Source organism: Eucalyptus grandis, chromosome 8 (genome assembly GCF_016545825.1).
Source record: "Eucalyptus grandis isolate ANBG69807.140 chromosome 8, ASM1654582v1, whole genome shotgun sequence".
Lineage (NCBI taxonomy): Eukaryota > Viridiplantae > Streptophyta > Magnoliopsida > Myrtales > Myrtaceae > Eucalyptus > Eucalyptus grandis.
The window spans coordinates 70,082,424-70,107,982 of NC_052619.1; the positions used below are offsets into that span (position 1 = coordinate 70,082,424).

Sequence of the window (25,559 nt, forward strand, 5' to 3'; positions counted from 1 at the left end):
AAGGCCATCGAGCCGCGGGTGGACTGGTCTGAGTGTTGGACCCCGCCGGTAGAGCTCAAACAATGTACCAACGGTATCATTCTCTCCCTCCCCAATGGAGAGACCAATTTAGGGGCCTGAGTTTTGCCGAGCCATCGTTGTCATTACTCCCGCGTACTGCCTTGATGTTAGGCACTTCTATTTATACCATAAATAACACCGACATTAACACGCAACATGCGACACGACACGCCGACACGTCATTTTAAAAAAAAAAAATAGAGAATTCGGATACGTTGGGACACGTTGTATATTACATATATATTTTTATATAACATAATAAATTATCATTTTTATGATTATTTCAATCAAATTTATATATAAATAAATAATTAAAAAAGCCTATAATGACTATACACTAAAAACATTAATTCGCTATTTATTAATATCGTTCATTGATTCAATTTGATAAATTCAACTCTATTTCAATAATTTATAAAACTTGGAGAAAAAACAAGCAATCTATATTCTAGACTCGTATGTTAGATATGTTGAAGAGGAGAAAAAAACTTAAGGAGTGAATTGTGTATCACGAGAAGTGGGAGTCAAAAGAAAAGCGTAGACCGAGCTTTTCTTCTTTCTCCATTTATTATTTTTATTATTGTGTTTTATTTTGTCACACACACACACACACACACACATATTGACATCTCATTTATTAAATTTTTAAAATTGACATCGATATCGGAATTACGTGTTATAAACTTATATGTCAGAATTCCAACTCGAGCGTTAGAGAGTATCGAGAAAGTTGATCAGATTTCGAATTTTTTGACACATATTGACCGACTGTCAGAGAGTGTCCGAGAGTGCTGAACACATGCCGGAGTGTCTGACACAACACGAAGGCTCTTGGAAAGTATTGGTACTTCATAGTTTATACCCTTGATTTCGTATATCTTTTAGGATTGTCATTTTCTCTTCCTTGATTAATTTTGATTGATTGTAATTAATATTTTAGTATATTTCTACTTTAGATAATCAACTTCAATAGCTTTTAAACAGATTTGTGTACTCTATAATATAGAATATTGAAATATGCATAAATTTCATAATTTTATTTTCCGCATTATTCTCATCTGGGTATCAAAGTCATTATTATTTGAGGAAGCGCATATAGATTCCATTTCACAAAGGTCTTTACGATGTTAACCGCATCAACCATGTCGTTCATGTTAGCTTCAGTTTTTGTTCCAAGATTTTTCCATTATTTATTTTGGAAAATGGACACCGCCACGAGACTCGCCACCCTTAGTTGAGTTAGATTCGAAAATTTCATCCTGAACAGATGCCTCCACATGCGCTGCCATGCACCAACACGTCTCATTGGTTTTTTTTTTGCAGAAGTACACTATTAGTGCATAAGTTGTGTACGACGTTCACTTTGGTGCCAAAAGTTTCCGTTGGATCACTTAATTGCCAAATTGAAGGAAAAACGATCACTTTGGTGCCACCAACGAAAGATTCCGGCCAAAATGATAACATGGCTTTTAAAAAAAAAATCGACAAAGCCTTTAAACGACGTTGTTTTCGGTCCTCCTAAGAAAACAACATCATTTTGCCATCCTACATGAATGGCCTCAAAAAAACAACACCGTTTAACTCATTTGGGGATTTTATTTATTTATTTATTTGGGGATTGAAATTAGGGTTTTTCCGTCGTCACTCGGCCTTCGCCGTCATTGGGCCGCCGTCGCTTGCTTAGCCACCATTGCTTGGCGTTGTTTGGACGCCCTCGATGGCACACAAGGGAGCACTAGCTTCGATCGTCGGAGCGTAGGTACTCAAAGACGTAGGCTAGGCATTTGTTGAGGAGATTGGAGATGGAGAGGGAGACATTAATGGCGGCGCACTCGTCGGCGGCCTCCCCAAGCATCGGCTAGATCACGGCCTTCGACTTGGTTGTCGAGTGGCCGTCAACAGGGTTGGGGTCAGGGTTGAGGTCGGAGCCTCGCTAGATTTGACCTGGGCAAGGTCGACCCTCATAGGGCCTCACCTGGGCGAGGGCCCCTCTTGCTAGGGCTTGCCCTTGCTTGGCCGAGCCTCACCTGTGGCGGGTGAGGCCAACTAACTAGCCATGGCCAGTGACTAGCCATTAGCAAAAGGAAAATAAGTAAAAAAAAAAATATTAAAATATTATTAGAAATTGTTAATGTTAGTATCATCAGTTCTACATGGCACTGACGGTATCCATGATAGCGATTTCCGGTCAAAATTGATAAAATTAAAATGTTTAGAATTAAATCGGCAAATATGTAATTGGTTTATGACTTTTTGAATAATTTTCCCAAAATTCTGATGTACTTTGTTGGATGTTGAATCCATAGAAAAAGCAATTCAGGGGTTCGCCAATGGAGGACGGTCAAAGTTACTGATGGAGGATATCAGTAAGGTTTCAAAGGATGAGACCAAGGACGAAGAGATCATCCCTGAGAAATCAGTACAATCTGAGCCGAGTAAGGCTGAAACTTCTTGTAAGGGTAAGGAGAAAGAGGGAGAGCCCTTAGCAACACCAGTGGCTGAGTCTGAATCACGTTCTGAAGAGAAGGACAACGATGACGAAAATAAGCTCTATCAAGTCGAGGTTCTTCAAGTCCCAGGCTCATGGTGATTTCTGTAATTCTTTACTGTCTTGGGGAGCTATACCTCAGAGTATTTTCTAAGCTATATAACCAATCTTTTTTTGAAAATTATATTTTAAATCTTGACTTTTCTATGAAACAAACCTATCCTAATATTTATATAGAACATTAAATTAGAATTTTTCAGGTAGTCGATGCTAAGTCCTTTCGTTCCCTGACCTATTCATCATACATATATCTTAATATATACATATATGAGGTGAGGAAGGAATGACTGTAATCTAACTTAATATTAATTACTTATATGTAAATATAAAGATACATGCACCAGCTCTTTATGGTTTCTTCTAGAAAATTCTTTTTTGAAGTTCCTGCAAATTTATCTTTCCAACGCTTTAAATTTCCCATACCCTTTACCATTCTTGCAACCTTTGATTTCCAGTACCTACATTTGAATTTCTTTACTTTTACACGCATTTATATTTCTATTCAAAATCAACAAACAACCCCTTTTTTTTTTTTTTCAAAATCCATCAATTTCATCCCTACTTTAAGATTTTCACTTGGTGAAACGATAATTACATTAAATTAAAACTATTCGATGCAAAGTTCTTCCATTCCCTCACCTATCTATTGTACCTACATACACATCATGAGAAAAGTGTTAGAGAAGTACTACACCTATTTCATTGGTGCCAATTTAGTACTAAATCTTTTGACTTGGTGACAATTCAATTCTAAATCATTTAATCATGCCAATTTAGTCCTAAACTTTTTGACTTATTGTCAATTAAGTCCTTTTGGCTAATCTAACTAGATGTTGCAAACATAGACACTAGTTAGCTTACATGACACCATCAATGCTGGCGTAGATAATTTATAATAATTTTTCAATTTTTTATTAGTTTTCTAATTTTTTTCTCTCTCTTTTTTTTTTTTTTTCTTTCATTTCTTCTTCCTTCAGGTAGCAGTCAGTCACCAACCACAAACGATGGCTAGGCGGGTTGGCCTTGCCTGGCCATGGCAAGGTTGAGCCCCGATGAAGGCTTCCGTCACCTAAGCCAAGATGATACCCTATGAGGTTGTCCTAGCTTGGGCAAGGGTCAGCCTTGTTAGATTTTGCGAGGGGAGCCATTGTCGGGGCTGTCCTGGCCTAGGCGAGGCTAACCATGGTTGGTGGCCAGCCATTGCTTGTGACCAGTGGCCGGCCACCGCATAAAGGAAGAAGAAAGGAAGGAGAGAAAAAAAAAAAGAAAAGAAAAAAAGAAAATCAGAAAAATAATAAAAATAAAAAATTATTAAAATATTATTACAAAGTATCCAAATCGCAGTGTCAGTGATGTCATGTAAGCCGGCTGGAGTCCACATCAACAACATCCGACTAAAATTAGCTGAATGGATTGAATTGACACAAAATTAAAATGTTTAGAACTATATTAGTATTATCTCAAAAGATTTAGGATTAAATTGGTACAATTAAAATGTTCAAGACTGAATTGATACCAAGATAAAAAGTTTAGAACTAAATTGACATTATTATAAAATTTTGGACTATATCGATATCAATACAATAGATTTGAGATATTTTTGACACTTTTCCTTATGCATCATACATATGCATACATATATCCACCAACTCTTCACGATTGCCTCGTCTCTCTCTCTCCCTATCTTTTTCTCATATTTTGTTATTATAAATCCGATTCTCAACTATAGCTTTGAAATGTTGCTTGCTTTTCTTATTAGCCCTAGGCAATGTATTGGCCAACGGAGCCGCTACTTGTGAAATAAAAACTCCCGTCAACTGCTACAAGCTTAGTTTCGGCTTGGCGGCACGGCTCGAGCCAGTGGGTGACTGGTAAAGTGTTGAAACGTGCTGGTGTAGCGGAAATCGTGTACCAACGAGATCATTCTCTTCCTCCTCAATGGAGAGACCGATTTAAGGATCGAGTGTTGCCGAGCCATCGCTGTCATTAGTCATGATTACCGGCATTACTAATGTTAATACTTTGTTGCGCTCTTTATTCTCAAAGGAGCCATTTGTTCATTACATATTAGATGTAGCCATCGGGTCAATCAGATCAAATCAGATGGGGGGTTTCTCCATATCAACTGAACCCGAAAGAGGTCAAAGGGTTAGGTAAACCGTTATTGCAAGGAGCTTGCGTACAATAAATTTATGCAATGTACCTCACGTTGCAAGAGCTTCATCATCATATGAATCATCCAATGTGCTTCTTTTCATTTCTTTAAATTATTTCGATCAATGACTTTCAGTCTTCACTAGTAAAGTAGTATGAAACTCTAGTGTCTCGTTCACACTATGGGAATGGAAGAGCAAGTGCATTGCCTCTAGCCAAACTAGATATCATTGACGTGAACAGTGACCTTCCTACGTGGTATAACTGGTGATGCCGATGTGAATAATTTTTGTAATATTTTAAATTTTCGGAACTTTTTAATTTTTTTCCTTTCTTTTCCTTTTTCCCTATGGCTGGTACCACAAGTGAGGGTTGCAATAGCTAGTTGTAGGCAGTGGTGACCCTTATTGGCCATGGAGAACCTAGGCAAATGGTGGTCTGGAAGGGCCATGATGCGCTTGCTCAATTTGGTGGGGGTGATGGTCACTCAAGTGAGGGTGGCCCTCACCTGTGGCTAATCAAAGGGAAAAAGGAAAAGAAAGCAACAAAAAGGAAGGAAGGAAAAAAATTGTCTATGTCAACTAGCCATGTCAAGTAAAATGATTAGCGTTCACGTTATCAATTTTTGACCAAAATTGGCCGGAAAGATCATCTTAATGTCTAAAATTAAATAAAAAAGTTTAGAGCTAAATTAATCATTGTATAATAGGATTAAGACATTTTAGGCAATTATTTTCCACCACTTTAGTATAGATAAAGATAGCATAATAATGATAATAATGCACGGCATTTTTTTTTTTTGGTCGAACATGATGCACATCACTTTAATATAGTTAAAAGATAACAATAATGACAATTACAATTCATATTATTTTCATTTATAAGTAAAGCTGCGGAATAGTAAAAGTTGTGGCAAATTGGAGAATAAAAAAGGCGTTGGAGCGTGCAATTTCCGCCAGAAAAGTTCTCGCAACGAGACAACGACTTGCAAACTTAAAAAACTCCGAGTGCTTCGCCACCCGCATTTGAACGGGTCAACCGCAGAAGAAGCTGTCTCTATCTACTTACTAAAATAATCACTGGGGAGACTTGTGGAAAAAGTGGGCCCGGCTGCTAAAATCGACAGAAGTAAGCAACTTGTTGGTCAAAGCTAAAACAAGAAGAGGCAAAAAAAAAAAAAAAAGGACAACGACGGAAGTAATTAATGTAGAAATTAGGAACCCCGCTGGAAGACGGTGTGGTTCGACCATGGACTAAACTCAAGCCATCCAGTCGTAACAGCACCGCGTCAGCGAGTTTATGAAAACAAAAATAGAAGAAATCTCTGGGAACAAGGCATTTGAACGTCCGTGTCTGGAGTCTCATGCTTTCTTTGAACAAGACTTTTCTAGAGTCAAGACCTCTAGTTATTATTTCCATTTTAGAAGCTGATGTTGCTCTATAAAGCATGGGCCAAAGAGCTAATTGTTCACACCACAAAACGAGTTCTGTAGCATTAAAAGTAGACCTCAGTTTGCTTTAATGGCTAATTCCGCCCTTCGTTGCAAGCACTTCATTCGTATGGTTGCTACGCTTCCCTTTCTTCTCGCACTCGCATTCATCTTCTTCACACCTGCAACTGCACAAAGACAGATCAACATAACCCTCGGTGCTTCTCTCGCACCCAACACCACCACCTTCAACTCCTTCTGGCTCTCGCCTTCCGGTGCCTTCGCGTTCGGGTTCTATCAGCGAGGGCGACGGTTATGCGGTCGGGGTTTTCCTTCCACGAACTCCGCGTAAAACCATAGTCTGGACCGCTAACCGAGACTATCCTCCGGTCCCACGAAATTCCACCCTACGTTTCACCAGCGACGGGAGACTTGTCCTGCAGTCTACAGAAGCGCAAGAGACGTTTGTTGCCATTCCGAGGGAGACTGCGGTCTCAGCTTCTATGCTCGACACTGGCAATTTCGTTCTGTATAACTCAAGGCGGGACGTCATATGGCAGACTTTTGATTTGCCGACTGACACCCTCTTGGCAGGCCAGCATTTATCACCAAGCCAACAGTTGTGCTCGAGCGCTTCCGAGAGCGACCAATCGACTGGTTTGTTTCGCCTCAAAATGCAAAAGGATGGAAACCTCGTGCAGTATCCTGTAGCTACTCCAGAGACGGGCGAGCACGCTTACTGGGCATCTGGCACCGCCGGAGTCGGTGACAATGTGACACTATATCTCGATAATGACGGTTCTCTCTACTTGTTGAACGCAACAGGTACATATGTGAACAATATCACCGCAAGTAGAGGACCTCCAAAAGAAGGAATAGTCTACCTTTTGAGAATCGACCCAGATGGGATTTTGCGACTGTACTTGTACAACGCGACCCAGAATGTGGATTTGTCAAAAATATGGTCGCTTTCTGACAACAAATGTATGCCCAAGGGCTTATGCGGGCTCAACGGGTTTTGCGCCATGAATGATCAAAATCTCGAGTGCAAGTGTCTTCCAGGATTCGGATATGTGAACCCTGGGAACTGGACATCTGGGTGCGAGAGGAACTTCACTGCAGATAGCTGCATGAGAGCAGACGCAGCCCCTAGGTACACTATTCAACCGGTCTCTAACACTGTATGGCAGGATACTGCGTATGCTGATCTTACTTTTTCTACCAACGAAGAATGTCAAAAGGCATGCTTGCAGGATTGCAATTGCGAAGCAGTGATATACAATGCCCAATCCTGCAAAAAGATGAGGCTTCCTTTGAAATATGGCAGGAGAGACCTCAATAATGCAAACATACTCTCCATCAAGGTAGGGGAGACTGGATCTAATGGGAATGGAGCGAATGGCTTCATGCCGGAGGGAAAGAAAAGGCCTTCTCGGAGAGCCATTCTATTTGCAATTGCATCATCTACTGCTTTCGCATTAATCACACTGGCAGTGTCAGGATTTGTTGTTTACAGGTATCGCGTTCGGCTATATGAAATACTTCCCAAGGAGGGAAGCGCTACAATGATAGAGAATATTTCGCCGAGATCATTTACTTATGAAGAGCTGAAGAGGGTAACCAAAGATTTCGCCGAAGAGATTGGTAGGGGAGCATTCGGAACAGTGTATAAAGGCACACTGTTGAATAGCCTCGAGGTTGTTGCAGTTAAGAAACTAGAGAAGGTCTCATCGGATGTTGAAAGCGAATTCCAAAACGAGGTGAAAATTATCGGGAGGACTCATCACCGGAGCCTCGTCCAATTGCTTGGTTATTGTCTTGACGGACACGACAGGCTTTTGGTGTACAAGTACATGAGCAACGGGTCGCTTGCGGATCTGCTCTTCACGCCTGAGAAACAACCTTGCTGGGATGAAAAAATGGGAATTGCTCGAAACATAGCCAGAGGCCTCCTCTATCTCCATGAAGAGTGTGAAACCCAGATCATTCACTGCGATATCAAGCCACAGAACATACTAATCGACAAATGTAGGCGAGCAAAAATATCCGATTTTGGGTTATCAAAGCTGATGAAGCCAGATCAAACCAACACCATGACAAGGATTAGAGGAACGAGGGGTTACGTTGCACCGGAGTGGCACAAGAATTTGCCAGTGACGGTGAAAGCAGATGTTTACAGCTTTGGCATCGTGTTGCTGGAGATCATCTGCTGCCGAAGAAGTGTGGATTGGAGCCTTCCTGATGATGAAGCCGTGCTCGAAGAATGGGCCTACAGCTGTTTCCAGGAGCGCGAGCTAGAGAAACTAGTCAATGATGAATCGACCGACAGAAGACAGTTGGAGAGAATGGTGAAAGTGGCTCTTTGGTGCATCCTTGAAGAGCCATCGCTCCGTCCTTCGATGAGGAAGGTGCTTCTGATGCTGGAAGGCACGGTGGACATCCCCATACCTCCTTGTCCTTCTTCCTTCCTCAGTGCTATATAGACTTTCACCAACACTGTGCCGATCGTCATTGACAGAAATGCATTTGATTGTCAATATCATGTGTAGAAACTGTCCTGAGAGGTTTATGTGAGGCGTGATACTTGTTTGCCAATATTGTTCTTTCTCTGCTATTCTTTCTTCTGGGAAGTTAAAATAATGCAGAAACTATATTGACTAATTCATTGCTTTCCAATGGAGACAGATATGATCATAAGTTCTCTGTTTCCTTATAGTGCTATTCTGCCGGATACGATGAAAGTGCAAAGAATGGGGTGGAGGGAGAGGGGACAGGGAAGTTTGCCTATCAACTGAATTTGAAAACATGTTTCGTAACGTGAGCGGTGTCGTTCTGCTGTAAAACTTCTTACAGATGAAATATTCGACGATTCTACTTTCCTGTTAAAAGAAATTGGAATACTTTTTTGTGCCAGTAGATTTAGAAAGGAGCTAGTGTCGGAAAATGAGAGTAAAGGAAAAATTACCCCTCAACTGATTTTCAATAACTTGTGGGTAATTTCTTGACATTTTTATTTAATTATCGAGTCTTTTTTTTTGGTCATATTTAATTATCGAGTCTGCATATTACTAATGTTTTTTTTTTTTTTATCCTTCACTAATTTTTCTTTGTCTTAAACTTACCGAATCTCATATGAATTTGTCCATCTTTATTGGAGTGATTTATCGACTTTTGTGATTAAATTATTAATTGATTTTGGATTATCAACTTTTACTCAAGTGCCGACATTCATTTTTTTTAAAATTATAAACTTTTGTTACTATTACCAAATTTTATTTGTCTTTCTTACAGATGTCTTAACTTTACCCTTTCTCATATGAATTTATCAGCCTTTGTTTGTGTGAAATATACGTGTTTGTCTTCCTATTAAGTTACTAACTAGTTTTGATTTACTTTCATTTGAGTTGCTTACCAACATATATTTGATTTATTTTCTATTTTTATCAAATTTTCTATTTAATTTTAAACTTTAACTTGTCTTAACTAACAATTTTCTCCAATCAAGTTACCAACTAATTTTGTATAACCAAGTGATGATTATATGATTTTTATCAACTCCTCTTATCCAGGACAAAAAAGTTGTGCTTTCGCGTGTGCAATTCTTTATGTACCTTTCTTATCAACCATTTACCAACTATGACATGAAATTATCAACTTTTATCTGAGTTTCTTCTATTTTTTTCTAATGAACTTACCAATTATGTTGTTTTAACTCTCATTTGAGTTGTTTAAAAAATATTAATTTTTTTACTAGAATTTACAATTTTTTTTAATTGAGCTACCACTTTTATTTTCCTTTTGTGAACTTTTTGAATTCACCAATTCTTTCTATAAATGATCAAATTCAATTAGAGTGATCACGTTACTAATGCGTACTCTAATTGAAGTTAGTAGCGTTGGGCACCTGTTGAGATTCCAATTAATGACCAATTGCTTTTAAGCTTTTGACTCTTATTTAAGCTAACTAATAAAAAAAAATTTTAATTATCGGCTTCTCTTATGTCTGACAAAAATACTTCTCTTACAGTACCTAGTTTTTTATTCTACTTATGATTGATTCTAATGTATTGACTATTTTATGAAATTACCATAATTTATTTGTATGAATCATCTGCTCGATTAAGTTACTACCTATTTTTCAATAACAAACTCTCGTATAAGTTACTTACTTAAGTTTATTTTTAAACCAAGTTTTTATATTGAGTTGCCACCTTTTTCAGCCTTTCCAGCAACTTTTAAATTTACTATCATTAGAGTAATTATCAACTTTTTAAATTAATTTACTAATTATTTTATAATATTAACTCTTATTTGAGTTAATTATCAACATTTATTAGATTTTTTAAATTGCCAACTTTTCTCGTCTTCGATAGCCAAAAAAAAAAAAAAAAAAAACTTCGCTTTTATTTGGAATCTTGAATCCACGACTAACTATTGGATGCCCAGTCCAACTAGGGGTGTGCAAAAGAACTGGAACCCGCCCGGACCTCCTGAAACCAAATCGGAACCACCCGAAACCAGTGGTTCTTGAGGGAATTGGTCTGGTTCCCGATTCCAATTTATGGGAACCGGTGGAAATTGGTCCAGTTCCGGTTCCATGAGCGAATCCGCCCATTCGGGCTAGACTGATTATAATATAATAATTTTTAATTTTTAATATTAAAATAAATTTTGAAACTACTAATTAGCAAACCTAAATTTTAGGACTTCATCTCCTCTCAAGATTTCCATGTTCTTTAAGAATTTAGTAAAGTGTGTAAGCTGTCTTTTAGCAACTCAACAAGTGGCTCCTTCAAATGACACTTCTAGGACTCACATAGGACACTATGTTCAAGAATATGTGGAGTACTGGTGGAATTATTTCTATAGAAAGAATTCAGTAAAGCAAATGTTGTAAGAGATTGAGCACTATTAGGGGATAAAGGAAAAGACATCTACACCATAATTTTGAACTTAAAAAATATTTTAGATTTCAATTGAAATGATTCAAAAACAAGAAAAAAAAATCTATTTCTCTTATTTGGTAGTGTTTTCCAATAAAATAAAGAAAAAATGTTCTCTTAATTAAGCCGGTTCAATTTAAATAAAAATATTACTCGATATGAAGAGTATTCACGGCGGGATTTGGAAAACGATATTATTATTGGTGAGACCAGTTCCATTGATCCATCTGGAAATTGGATCAGACTGGCAGTCCAGTTCTCGAGTGGATCCATGCAACTAACGAGTGGTTCACAGTTCCAATTTTTTTGAACCGATCCTTAGCAGGCGGTTCTCGGTCCTAGGTCGAGAACTGCTCACCCGGACCATACACACCCCTAAGTCCAATCACATCATTTTGACACAGCTGAAGCTCTGTCTTGATAAATAAATGTAGTTCATTTTCCACCGCAAACTCTTGGTGAAGTCCCAAGTCTTCAAGCACCAAATTTTTGCGTTGCCGTGCTTGACCCACTAGAACTCATGAGATGACCTTCGCCGTCATTAATCGTATTCTTTCTATAAATTTAAAGCTATATAAAGCACAAACAAAGAGTTGATATTGAAATATATACATTCGTATAGGCACTTCACTTCTATGTTTACTCCTGCCACATTGCCAACTCAACAGAAACAGGGACAATGACGCGATGGTCCTTTCATCCAAAAGACATAATTAGGGAGGGCCCCCCACCTAATGCACATATCACATGTCGCTTGCATACGTGAAAGGAAAGCGACATGGCATTTACTTGCTTTGGAGAAGATGAGACTGAATTTATATAACAATTTTCAACGAGAAGTTGAATTCAAAGGTGCATTTGTTTGGTGATTTTCGCGAATTAATTTTCTAAACTTTCACCCTTTTAGTTTGTTTAAAATGATTAGTCAACCGAAATTCATTTATGGTAAAAAAAAAAAATGTATGCTTAAAGTCAGAAAAATGAATTCCTTAATTTGAAAAGAGGAAAACACTTTTTTTGGAAAATGATTTCCTAGAATGCACTTTCCTTCGTTAAGATGTTTTTTCTCGAAACAAACACATCCTAACATAAGACTATGGTGAACAAGCTAATCAGTGCATTTACTGTGTTATTTTTTAGCTTCATACATTACCAAATGACATTGGCACAAGCAAGTTAGAATTTAAGGTCTATTTGTTAAAAGGAAAGCTGTTTCTGAAATTTTTCTTTTTCTGACTTTTTCAATATTTGGATGATAGAAAATAATCAATCTGTGGAATCATTATGCACGGACTAAAAACAAGCGCAGATGGTGGGAAAACAACTTCCCTTTTTATAAGAAGAAAATAAGTATTTCTAAATCACTAAATAGATGAAAATTAATATTAGAAAATACATTTATTTATCATAAAATTTTCAGTAAGATAAACGCACCCTTAATCCCCGTTTATCTCACAATGTTATGAACGAATTGTAAAGGAGGCCTCAAAGGAGGTGGCTAATTTTGAGGTTTAAGATCCGTGAGCTGGTTTCCTTTGATCGTACGCATCCCAGCGAACGAACAATCATCATTGAAAACCCAAGAAGCCCTACTAGTTGAACAATTAATCTGGTGTCTAAGGCCTTGTTTGGCAATTTCTATTTCTGTTTTCTGGAACATAAACAAATTTTTGTTCTTTTATTCTGGAAGACAAAAAGACAAAGTAAAAAAATCTTGTTTCTTGTTTCCGGAAACACTTTTTTTCTTCTCATTATTCTTCTTCTTTTCTTCTTCCTTTTGCCGGTCACTGACCTTGGCCATGGCTGGCGTTAGTGACTGGGCAGAAGAGGGCCGTCAACTTCCCCGGAGCGTCGCTGGCCCCTAGAGAGGCTGAGCCATGACAAGGCTCGTCGGCCCAAGCCTCGTTGTGGCCGCACGAGGCTCGGCGAGCTCGCCGGAGGCCGCTAGCGAGGCTCCAACGAGCTCGCTGGACATCACCCAACAAGTTGCCAACCACCGAGAAAAAAAGAAAAAAAGAAAACAAAGAAAGAAGAAAAAATTAAAAATAAAATAAAAATATTAAAAAATTAAAAGAAACAAAAAAATTATATAAGTGTACCAAACGTGTTTCTATTCTTTTTTCTATTCCAGGGAACATAAATTTTGTACAGTTACAAACACGTTCTTTTGTTCAAAAATTGTTCTTTGGAATATAAATAGTTTTTTCTATTTCTATTTCTGAAAACAATTTTTAAACATAAACATTACCAAACGTGCTTTAAATCGCACCATCCCGTGAAAGAAAAATGCTCTTCCCGACAGGAAAAAGCCAAGACAGGTACGTTCTCAGTGCATCAGAAGACAAGTGATAATCCTCCTGCCTTGATTGATTTATGCCAAATTGGGAAAGTTCGTAGGTGACCATCACCCGTGGACAGATTGGAGCATGTGACGAGACAAATTACATTAAAGTTAACAAATTGTTTGAACAAGCAATCTTGAAGAAGAGAACTTCCCCAGTCAATAGAATGTACATGAATCAATGTATCTGAACACTTTTTTGTGGGAATTATTGATTATTTTTCCTGACCTGCGAAATAAATCATTGACTGGAAATTGAAAAATAACATCAATGTTATAACAAGAGGTCATCACAGCCATTGATCCCCGTCGATGAAGGAGATGTTGAGAAAAGGTAGAGCTTGAGTATCATTTAGTCTCTGGACATATGGTCTTCTCAAGCTCTTGTTAGCTCCTGCTCTTGAGCAATTGTATTCTCCATAGAATATCGTCCTGCATTTTAATTAGAAGCCCGGCGAAAAAGTTGGTAATCGATCAACCACTCAACTTGTTAGAGGAAAATGATGAATCATGGTGTAGATAATTTGTGCTAAGGGTCGCGATCATCATTCCAATACGTATTGGTCTCGAGCGGCATCATTGAAGTCGCTCCAGCCCTCGGGCGCAATGATGTCGGTCATGGTCGTGAATGCGAAGACAACCCGAGAGAACGGCCTCCATGCCCGGCCAAGCCATATTCTCCCCTGTCACGAATCCGAGTAGAAGAGAAATGTGGGAATTTGTGTGAAGAGGAAAAATTGTATGCTCTTCATTGATTTCTGCATCTATTACAAGAATGTATATATCGTATAAGAGGACTCAATAAAAAAATAAAAAAATTCTTCTAATCTTTCTAGTCCTAAAATAATCACATCTCCTATCAATTACAATCAAAACAAATCTCCAATCAAATCCAATCATACCTTCTTTCAACACTCCCCCTCAAGCTGGTGGCTTGTATATATCCAAGACGCCCAACTTGTTTAGAAGATATGTATGTTGTCTCTGACAAAGAGGTTTAGTGAATATATCCGCGGGCTGTTCCGTGGTCTTGATCCCTCTGTTTCGATGATCCCTTCTTTGATTTTCTCTCGAGTAAAATGGCAATCAACTTCTATATGTTTTGTCCTCTCATGTAATACAGGATTTCCTGCAAGTTTTAGTGCCAAATCATTATCACAAAAGAGTAATGTCGGACCTTTAACTTGTACCCCAAGTTCTAGAAGTAAGCCTCACAGCCATACTACCTCACAAACAATCTTTGCCATAGATCGATATTCAGCTTCTGCCAATGACAATGATACAATGGATTGTTTCTTTGTTTTCCATGAAAGTAATGAATCCCCAAATTTGATGCAAAAACCAGTGATAGATCTTCTACTCATGGGACACGTAGCATAGTCCGCATCACAATAGGCTACCATCTCCATATTGCACTTCTTAGAGAGGAGTATCCCCAGTCATGGACATTTCTTTAGGTATTTCACCACCTTTAGGGTTGCATCCATGTGTGACTGTTTTGGACTGTGCATGAACTAACTAAGAGTCTGTACTGCATAGCAAATGGCCGGCCTAGTCATAGTGAGATAGATGAGTTTCCCAACAAGTCTTTGATAGCTTGTCGGATCCTTTAACAGTGGATCATCAGAGGAGGAAATCCCAGCATCATAATCAACACTGGACAACTTGGCATTCTATTCAATGGGAATAATTGCCGGTTTGCATCCTGACAATCCCGCTTCTGATATAATCTCCATCACAAACTTTCGCTGACTAAGGGAAATCCCTAGATCAAAGCGAGCTATCTCTATTCCAAGAAAATATTTAGGTGACCCTAAATCTTTGATATGAAAAGACGAATATAGATGGTCTTTAAGCTTCTTTACAGCGGAATCATCATTTCCCATAATAAGTATGTCATCAACATAAATTATCAAGTATGTGGACAACGTACCTTTTTTCCAAGTGAATAATGCATAATCATGCTTTGACTACTTGAAACCAGCTCCCGTTAGTGCAGCTCTAAACTTGGCATACCATTGTCGAGAAGCCTGTTTCAATCCATAAAGAGATTTGCGGAGACGACATACCTTAGACTCCCCCTGTCTCCGTAATCCTTGTGGAAGGTCCATATAAATCTCCTCTTCCAAGTCACCATGAAGAAATGCGTTGTGGACATCCATTTGATGCAGTGACCAGTTGCGAAAGGCAGCAACCGATAAGAAGGAGCGAACCGTGACATCCTTGGCCACCGGAGAAAAAGTCTCATGATAGTCAAAACCTTCCCACTGTGTGAAGCCCTTAGCCACCAACTGGGCCTTATATCTTTCCATAGAGCCATCTGCTCTGTATTTGATCTTATAGACCCATTTACATCTAATGGGCTTGCGATTAGGAGGTAATGACACGATCTCCCAAGTGTGATTATCAATCAGGGCTTTAAGTTCCGCCTCCATAGCTTTTTGCCAACGTTCATCACGCACAGCCTCATTATAACTAGAAGGCTCTCTTTCCTCATAAATTCGGCTAATGCAACATAAATGTTCTGATGACAACCGGTTGAAAGATACATATGAGGAGATAGGATAGCGAGTACTTGACGATGTTGATGAGGAGCAGACATAATCTATCCAAGCTGGTGGGCGAGTGATTCGACCAAATCTTCGTGGTGGCTCATCTAGCACCTCCAAATATGATGTTTCAATACTGGTAGGTTCTCCGCAATTTGTCTCCTGAGATTCTTGTTCCATGGAATGTTGATCAACTAGATTGTCAGTAGATGGCTCATTGGGCGGTGAAGGCGATACTATATCCACTATCTGATGTCTTGGAGGAGAGGTAATAAGATATGATTCTCCAGAAGATAGATCTTCTTCTGACAAGAATCGATGATTAGTTCCCATATCATCTGCAAATATAGAAGTAGTATCCCGGAAAGGGAAAATATCTTCATGAAAAACCACATCCCTGCTCATAAAAATTCTCCGGTTGACTGTTCATAAACTCGATAACCATTTTCAAGTTCCCATAAACTATCGATAACCATTTTCAAGTTTATGCCCATATAATAATACAAACGGATATCCATACATGAAAACACACTAAAGTTTTCTAGTATAGATGCCTGGAACTTAACAGGGGCCATTTTATCCATTTTGCTGAGGGCCTAACCACCTAGAGTTTGGCTAGCCACATAACATAGACAGCCAAACACTCGCCACTAATCTATTTTTGGTGGGTCGAGATGTAACTTTACTTTACTCCTACGATCTGGGACTTGATTATTAGCCCATTCTTTTTATTTTCAAAAGTGTTTGGCAATAATTGATTTTAAACAAACTTCCTAACATGGAGTTTACATGTGCGCATACCACCAATTTAACACTCAAGAAAGCAAATAAATAAATGATGCAGAACTTACCTCAAAGCAACGAAAGCATACTGGTGAAATTTAGAATTCACATTGACAGTCCTAAATATGATTTCTAATTAACACGCAATTTTTGTCTTGTTTTCACTTAATTAATGAAAATCATGCAATATGCAATGCATGCCACTAATTTAACATGAAATGATATGACATGGCAACATGACTTAGCTATATGACCTAAGCAATATGACATAACTAAGCATGTAATCTATTCTAAGCATGAGATGATTTATTCTAAATCTCTATTCTAAGAAAATATCTAGGTGACCCTAAATCTTTGATATGAAAAGACAAATATATATGATCTTTAAAGAAGCAACCTTGGAACAAGCGTTCGGCAGCAACACAGGCACATCGCCAATCGAGGAGCGAGATGGCGCAGGGGCCGGGGCAACCTTCTTTAAGACAGGGTAGCAAAATCATCATTTCCTCATAATAAGTATGTTATCAACATAAATTATCAAGTATGTGGACACCTAAAACTATATGCTATGCAATTACCTTTTTTCCAAGTGAATAAAGCATAATCCATGCTTTGAAAAATTCTTCCATTGTCTCGAAAACTGAGTTTTGGATAAGGACAGGAAGATTTTAAGGTGAGAAAGAACTTGACCCTTTGATTGAATGAGGAAAACCCAGGTGGCACGTGAGAAATCGTCCACAATTGTGAGAAAAAATCTTGAACCATCATGATTTAATGTGTGATATGGTCCCCAGATATCAGCATGAATTAACGAAAAAATGTCGTCTACTCGAGTCTTACTGTTTTGAAAGGGGGCATGAGTTTGTTTTGCCAAGGGGCAAACAGGACATTGAGGACAAGGGAAAGAAGTAGTGTGACCCAATCTCTGATGATGAAGAAAATTTCTTTCATTGGCTACAACATTACACAATGGTTTATTAAATGCAACAGAAGATAATTTAAAATTGCCTGGAAGATTAATCCAAAAATACAATCCTTGATAGATTGTACCCAAGCCCATCAGTTTGCCAGTCGAAATGGCTTGAAATAGACATTTATCAGAGTCAAAAGAGACATGACAAGAATTTTCTTCACAAGCTCGAGAAACTGACATGAGATTAAAATGGAAAGTAGGAACGTAAAGGACATTTTTGAGAGTGATGAGTGGACTAAGATTGACAGTGCCAGTCATTCCAACATGTGTAGTGTTTCCATTGGGGAGTTGTACTAATATAGGATAGGATAATTTTTTGATATTGGAAAAGAATTTTGGATTGTAGACAATGTGATCACTAGCTCCTGTATCAATGATCCATGCATCATTTGAAATTGAGTTCATCAAATAATAAGAAATACCTGTGAAACTCCCAACTTTATCAAAAGAATCCAATTTCTTTAGGGCTTCCATCAGCTCCTGATATTCCCCATGAGTAATTGACTTGTCTGCTGATTTACCCGTCGCCTAAAAGATAGTTGAAAACTTCCCCTTTTCTTTTTCACCAAGTTTACCATTTAATTTCCAGCAATTTTCAACTGTGTGGTGCGGGCGTTTACAATATTCACAATACAGCTTACCCTTTCCTTGTTGATTTTTTGTGAATGAGGAAGGCCTGTTTACGGCATGGGCCGTTGTTTCCCCGTATGGGCCTTTGGCTGGTGCGAAGAATTGGCTTCGTGGGCCATCGGGCCCAGCAAATAATTGGCTGCGTGGGCCATCCGACCCATAGAGAATTGCTCCACGTGGACCGTTAGATTCAATGGTCCTCCCACTCCGCGCACTGTTGAATCCAGCGGCTCCAAGGATTGATCATGAGCCATTCGATCGATCAAACTGATCGTAGCCGTCCGTTGCTCTATGATATCATCTAGGGTTTTTGTGGAACCCTAGAGCGAGTCCCCAATTCTCTCTTCCTCCCGTGACTCTCTGTAGCGGGCGAGAGGAAACCCTCGCCACCAGAGCCACACTCTCGCATTCCTTTTCGTGATATGTTGCTTTATGTTGGCTTTCTTCCTGTACAGCAAGCTAGTAGATACGACCAAGGCTTGGCATTGGCTCCATGGTTAAGATCTGCAATCGGAACGAAAGGTAAGATTCGTTTAATTGAGGAGAAATCTGATCGCTTTCTCCCCGTCCTGCATTTTTTTGTACTGTTGTAAAATCGGCTTCGGCCAGTCGAATTTTTCTTCGGCCACTTCCAATTCATTCCACAGACCCGAAAGTTTGTTAAAAATCACAGCAACAGTCATGTTTCCCTGTTTTAAATCCGAGATATGTTGCGTTAAAGAAAAAATCTTCACTTGATCCAACATTGCATACATCTCCTTGATGTTTTCCCACATTTGTTTCGAGTCCTCCGTCGAGGGAAGACCAGCTGCAACTTTGGAAGCGATGCTATTTCCGATCCAAGTTATGACTAATTAATTGCATTTTTTCCAAAGTCGCGCTAGTCGCTCGTCGAACGGAATCGGGACCGTTCCGTCAATAAAGCCCTCCTTATCTTTCATTACCAGTGCGCGCCGAAACTCGCGCAACAATCTCAAGTAATTGTCTAGTCCTGTTAACTGTTGAGCAACAAGTTTCAAATCTGGTCCATCAACGTTGCTTGTGAAAAGAGGGTCGCCGAGCTCCGGTCGGCTGCTGGGAACGTAGATCTAGTATGGGAGAAACCCTAGCGGCGGATTCGCTCCCAAACCCGATCTGCCAGATCCAATTGTATGACCCGTATTTGAGAAAAACGAACCCGGGTAGAGATTCGTTCCCATACTCGGTTCAGCTGATCTGCCTATTTGCTATGAGCTGGTGGTTGTGCTTGCCCCATTGCTGGCGGGTGGGCCTCCATCAATCTATATACCACTTTGAAATCCTGGCAATGATGCATTTAGGCTCGGCCCATAGTACCAAGGATATGGTATTAATTAGTAAGGTTGGCCCGGATAGGGCTGCCCCAAATTGACCTGAGCCGGAACAAATGCCCATTGTGCATGCTAAATTTGAGTTTGCAGCTGAATCAGCTCTTTGGACACAGTAATGATTGGTGAGGTTTCTTGGATCTGCAAGGCTGGTGGCATTGTTTCTCCTACGGAGTGATCACCGGATCTTAAGGTAGGTGTTTTTGGTTTTGTCATAATGACAATTTTCTAAAATTTCTGCAACTTTGTTTTGCATATTGGTTTTCTAGACAAAGAATCGAAGGCTGAATTTCTGGACAAAGAAGCAATGCTGTTCTGTTTTGCAAGTGTCGCAACAACAGTAACAAAGAAGAAATGGATGCTGTTCTGTTTTGTGAGTATCGCAGCAACAAGAAATAAGGAAGAAACGAAGGTAATTCAGTGCGGAAGCTATCCCTGAATCAAGACACGCTCTGATACCATGTCACGAATCCGAGTAGAAGAGAAATGTGGGAATTTGTGTGAAGAGGAAAAATTGTATGCTCTTCATTGATTTCTATATCTATTACAAGAATGTATATATTGTACAAGAGGACTCAATAAAAAAGTAAATAAATTCTTCTAATCTTTCTAGTCCTAAAAATAATCACATCTCCTATCAATTACAATCAAAACAAATCTCCAATCATATCTTCTTTCAACATCCCCGTGCCCCCGATGTTGGCGTTCATGAATGCAAAGCCCGTGTTCTCGTCCTTGGAGGCTCGGCCGTGTGCCGTGACCGCCCTGTTGATCACCTTCTGCCCCGGAGGCACTGGGGCCGCAATGGAAATCAGTTGGCAGTTCTGTGATTCAATGGAAAGGTCATCCTAGAATCATTGACATTGCTTTCGCCACGTAATTTATGTAACAAAGGACTCCCGTACCTCGTACAGAGACCTCGCGTCGCCAAAGATGAAGTGGATAGAACCTTGGATATAGCAATCCCGGAAGTAATGGCGGCCCCTCAATTACAATTGCAGTCGCAGCATAGCATGAACATTGATTTCCTTAAATTCGATCTGGTATCTCACCATGAAGCTAATGTTCCTCACCATGAAATTGTTCGAGAAGACTTGCACAGAGCCGCTACAGAACGTTCCACCTGAAGAATTAGCCGTGCCGTTCCAGGCAATTGCAGTCGATAAGTATCCTTGTCCTTGAAACGTAATGTTCGGCCGCGTCCTCAGGATGGTCACCTTCTCGCTGCCGGAACAAACGATCGAATCACCAGATTACGATCACCTTTGTCTAAAGGGAAGCTAAACGGCTAACCAAATTATTCTTACTAGTAAATGCCGCTGTTGATCCAGATCACGGTCCTTTTCTGACTGAAGTTGCCGGCCGCATCCACAGCCGCTTGAACCGTGGTGAAGTTGCAGCACCCGTTCCGGTCCACGCAGAGGGTCACCGTCGTGTTAGTCTCCGGAGGGGGAATGTCGGGTGGGAAATTGTCGCAGATGGAGACCGTCCTCTGGCTATCATCAGGGTGCTTGTGGCGGTGCCAGTGGTGATGGCGACCGAGGCGCCACCCGAAAAGGGGCGAAAGACCACTCGACAGACAGGTAAAGAGCTCTGCATCAAGGGAAAGATCTCTAAGGGAAGAGAGCAAGACCGGGACCATGAAATTGGTGGAAGAAAAGACGGCAAGAACATCAATAAGGATGGCAAGGCATGTCTTTTTGGACCCCATTGCCACGATGGGTGGCGAACGATTGATCGAATTTGAGGAGGTTGGTGAAAGGGGGTCCAGTTATAAGAACTGGTAAAGAAAATGCAAGAGACATGCTCTTGAAGTGCACGGATTGGTTGCATGCCTTGCAAATCACCCTATCCCTTTTAATCTTGTAAATTCAAGAAGAAAAACAGCAATCTTTACTACCAAACTTCGAAAGCTTGAAGAAGAAACCCAGAAACATTTTCCTATCAATCTCCTTAATCGCCATGAAAATACATCACATCAGAAGAAAATCCCAAAGGAAAGGAAAGCTAGAAAACGCCTAAAGCTTCAATCTTTTTCTCCCTACTGTACTCTCCATAGTAACAAAAAGGGCTTAAGGAGCAGCAGCCGTCCTTCAAGCCCTCTCGCCCCGGATCCGCCTCGCGAGCTGGATGTCCTTGGGCATGATGGTGACCCGCTTCGCGTGGATGGCGCACAGGTTGGTGTCCTCAAAAAGCCCCACCAGGTAGGCCTCCGCCGCCTCCTGCAGTGCCGAGACGGCGCTGCTTTGGAACCGGAGGTCCGTCTTGAAGTCCTGCGCGATCTCCCGCACCAGCCGCTGGAACGGCAGCTTCCGGATCAGCAGCTCCGTGCTCTTCTGGTACTTGCGTATCTCCCGCAGCGCCACCGTCCCGGGCCTGAAGCGATGCGGCTTCTTGACCCCGCCGGTCGCCGGGGCCGACTTCCGCGCCGCCTTGGTGGCGAGTTGCTTCCTCGGGGCCTTGCCGCCGGTGGACTTCCGCGCCGTCTGCTTGGTTCTCGCCATTTCTCCGGAGCTTCTGCTGCTATAGAGAGAGAAGTGTAATTCGATGAGGAATTGGAGAGCTGAGATTGAAGAGATTGCACTGATTTTGGAGGGTTTCGTGGAGGATTTTATAGGACAGGAACAGAGGTTTGAAATTTTCGGGGGGTCCGATGAAAATTTCAGTGGATTTGGCGGGCGGCGTTTGGGAATTAAATGGCGGCCGTTGATTGAGGGACCAAATGGACGGAGCGTGTTTCGGGTCAGGCGAAGCACGCGGATTGCCACGCTGGCACGGCCCTGACCTGCTCTTTTTTTTTTTTTTTTTTTTGTGTTGGTTAGCCCGTTATGTTTAATTGCTTTATTCTTTATGTGCTTATCGATTAACGATGACTTCGCTAGTGATTAACCTATGCATTTGGCATAACAATGACAGCTGTAATTACCAAAATCAAAAATTTTCTCGACTTAAAATTTACTTTCACATTAATTATCTCTTAATGAGATCTACCAAAACTAATTCCCTTTTGAATTAAATTTGTTGGCATACAATTTCCAAGCATTTTTATTGAGTAAAGTTAAACTTGTTAAATGGGTGGGTCTGGTTAAGTCTAGTTTGGATTGGATCATAAATTGTTAGACCCAAATTGACCTATTAATCCATTTATAACCCTGGACAAAAAAAATCCATTTATAACCCATTTATCCATGTAAATTTTTTAGCCATACCCAACCCGACTTATATTATTAAAACACTTTCATATTTAAATCAATTTAAGAAATTATTCTTATGATTTTTTAAAGATTATATTGTTAAAATACTTCTAAATCTAGGATAGCTTATTTCTTTTGATCTTAAAAAAAAAAATGTATTGTTAAAACACTTTCATTCAGTATAAATTCAGTGGACAAATTTTATAATTTTTTTTTTAAAATTGAGGCTTTGTTTTTTAAATTTTTTAGGGGATCATTTTCTAGGAAAATAACATTTTTTTTTTTTGTGTTTATCTAAAATTTGAAAATAAACTGAAAAGTATTTTTCATTGTTTGGTATGAAAAATCTAATTTGATTTTCCTTTGTGTATTCCTTTTAATTTTTTATTAATTTTATTTTGAAAATATCAATCTTTTAATTATTTTCATTTTTAAAAATTGAATTTTTATTTATATTTTCTTTTCTATTTTCTTTTTCCTTGTTCGTTAGTTGGTCGCCGGCCATGGTGACAGCCAATGAGCTCGAGCTCATCCAATTTCGACGAGCTAGATCGCAAGCTCAAGCTCGCCCAAGGTTAGTGAGCTTGAGGCTCGCTAGACTGGTGAGCTCAAGCTTCGTAGGCCTCCTATATGCTCATCCCTCACCTAGTCAGTCGTCATCATCGCTATGGTTGGCCACTGGCCAAGGAAGATGTAGAGAGGAAAAAGAAACAATAAAAGGGGGGGGGGGGGATTTTTTATTTTTTAAAATTATTTTGGAAGGATGAAGAGGGAGAGATAGTATGGGTGAGCTTAGTGGGTTGAAAATGGGTTATAAACTCAACCCATTTACAACAAATTTATTTTAGCTTTTAAAATTTTAAACCTTTTTAAGGTAGGTTCTTCAAAATTGAGTGACTAATTTATGTTTTAAATGGGTCCTATATGAGTTTAAGACCTATCTTGACTGGTCTAAGTAAAGTCAAATAATTTCACATGACCGAGGAAATATTGATCATAGTATTATTAATTATCACATGAATATATGGCTTGGCAATACACAATAGCTTTCAATAATATTTTCCCACCAAAATTTAATTAATTGAAAGTTTCTTATTTGAATAGATAAACATTGTGTGCCATACATTAGGCCAGTTTCGTGACCGAACAATGAACATACCATGTTTACCTCTAATTAAGGTATCTCATGTCTCGAGCAAAAAGTAAGTCTCAATTCAAAACAACAATCAATTTTGACCTTTCGTGACTATCGTGAAGAGAGTAGGACATCTCTCAACTAATTCATACAACTGATGGCTGATCTCGTGTTCGGACATCTTCCATATAAAATTCCTCTTATGATTAGGGTTTCTAACACAAATTCTCTAGTACCATACCCCCGATTCAATCATCTCTTCCATCTTGTATCCATAATGCTTCTCCCGGTGTTGCGAAGCTTACTCCCATGCCTTCATGGATCAAAATTAAGTCGGATCACGCATTAAACTATTATAGTAGCATGTTATGAAGAACCGAGAATAAAAAGGCAGAATTTTTAGGAGTAATAATAACACATATACACACGCACAACAATTAGTCACAAAAACCTTCTCATATCTTCTGAATTCCTCCGTCTTTCATTGGCAGTGTAAGTTGACTAATAATTATGTATAACAGCAGATTAGAACTATTCAAGGCATGCAATGCAAAGCCCTTTCGTTCCCTCACCTAAGCATCATATATACATATTTTCTTCATTATTTGCTATTACAAATTCGGTTTTCCAACTATAGCCTTGAAATATGGCTTGCTTCTGTTTCTAGCCCTAGCTAAATATAGAAGCAAACCGAGCTGCGGCCCATGAAATAAAAGCTCCCGTCAATTCCTACAAGCTAGGCCTCGGCTCAAGGCCATCGAGCCATGGGTGGACTGGTCTGAGTGTTGGACCCCGCCGGTAGAGCTCAAACAATGTACCAACGGTATCGTTCTCTCCCTCCCCAATGGAGAGACCAATTTAGGGGCCTGAGTTTTGCCGAGCCATCGTTGTCTCATTACTCCCGCGTACTGCCTTGATGTTAGGCACTTCTATTTATACCCTTGATTTCGTATATCTTTTAGGATTGTCATTTTTCTTCCTTGATTAATTCTGATTGATTGTAATTGATATTTTAGTATATTTCTACTTTAGATAATCATCTACAATAACTTATGAATAGATCTGTGTACTCTTCAATATGAAGTATTGAAATATGCATAAATTTCATAATTTTATTTTCCGCATTATTCTCATCTTGATATCAAAGTCATTATTATCTAAGGAAGCACATATAGAGTCCAGTTCACAGAGATCTTTACGATGTTAACCGCATCAACCACGTCGCTCATGTTAGCTTTTTTGTTTTTGTTCCAAGATCTTTCCATTATTTATTTTGGAAAATGGACACCGCCATCAGACTCCACACGCGCTGCCATGCACCAACACGTCTCATTGGTTATTTTGCAAATCCAATATCACCACCAGATTCACTGTCCTCTGATGAGTCGAACCACCCAAACGCTTTTTTGAAACTCCGCCGCATGTGCTCTCATGTGTCGCGAGAAATTTCTACGTGCGATATCTACGCACCCA

At 39.5% G+C, this 25,559-nt stretch overlaps 2 protein-coding genes and 1 pseudogene across 2 annotated transcripts; 1 reads left to right on the forward strand and 2 right to left on the reverse strand.

The window, feature by feature from the left end:
* The first annotated feature begins 6,265 nt into the window (after window positions 1–6,265).
* On the forward strand, window positions 6,266–8,797 carry LOC104417844 (G-type lectin S-receptor-like serine/threonine-protein kinase LECRK1). The gene is given in 2 exon segments (XM_010029051.3): window positions 6,266–6,493; window positions 6,495–8,797. Coding segments are annotated over 2 exon segments (2,391 nt in total). The 5' UTR covers window positions 6,266–6,283; the 3' UTR covers window positions 8,676–8,797.
* A 4,969-nt stretch (window positions 8,798–13,766) lies between these two features.
* Window positions 13,767–21,491, reverse strand: LOC104415858 (annotated as a pseudogene).
* A 144-nt stretch (window positions 21,492–21,635) lies between these two features.
* Window positions 21,636–22,354, reverse strand: LOC104415857 (histone H3.2). Its single transcript, XM_010027243.3, has one exon. The coding sequence runs from the start codon at window positions 22,259–22,261 to the stop codon at window positions 21,851–21,853; it is 411 nt and encodes a 136-aa protein (XP_010025545.1). The 5' UTR covers window positions 22,262–22,354; the 3' UTR covers window positions 21,636–21,850.
* Between the last annotated feature and the right edge of the window lie 3,205 nt (window positions 22,355–25,559).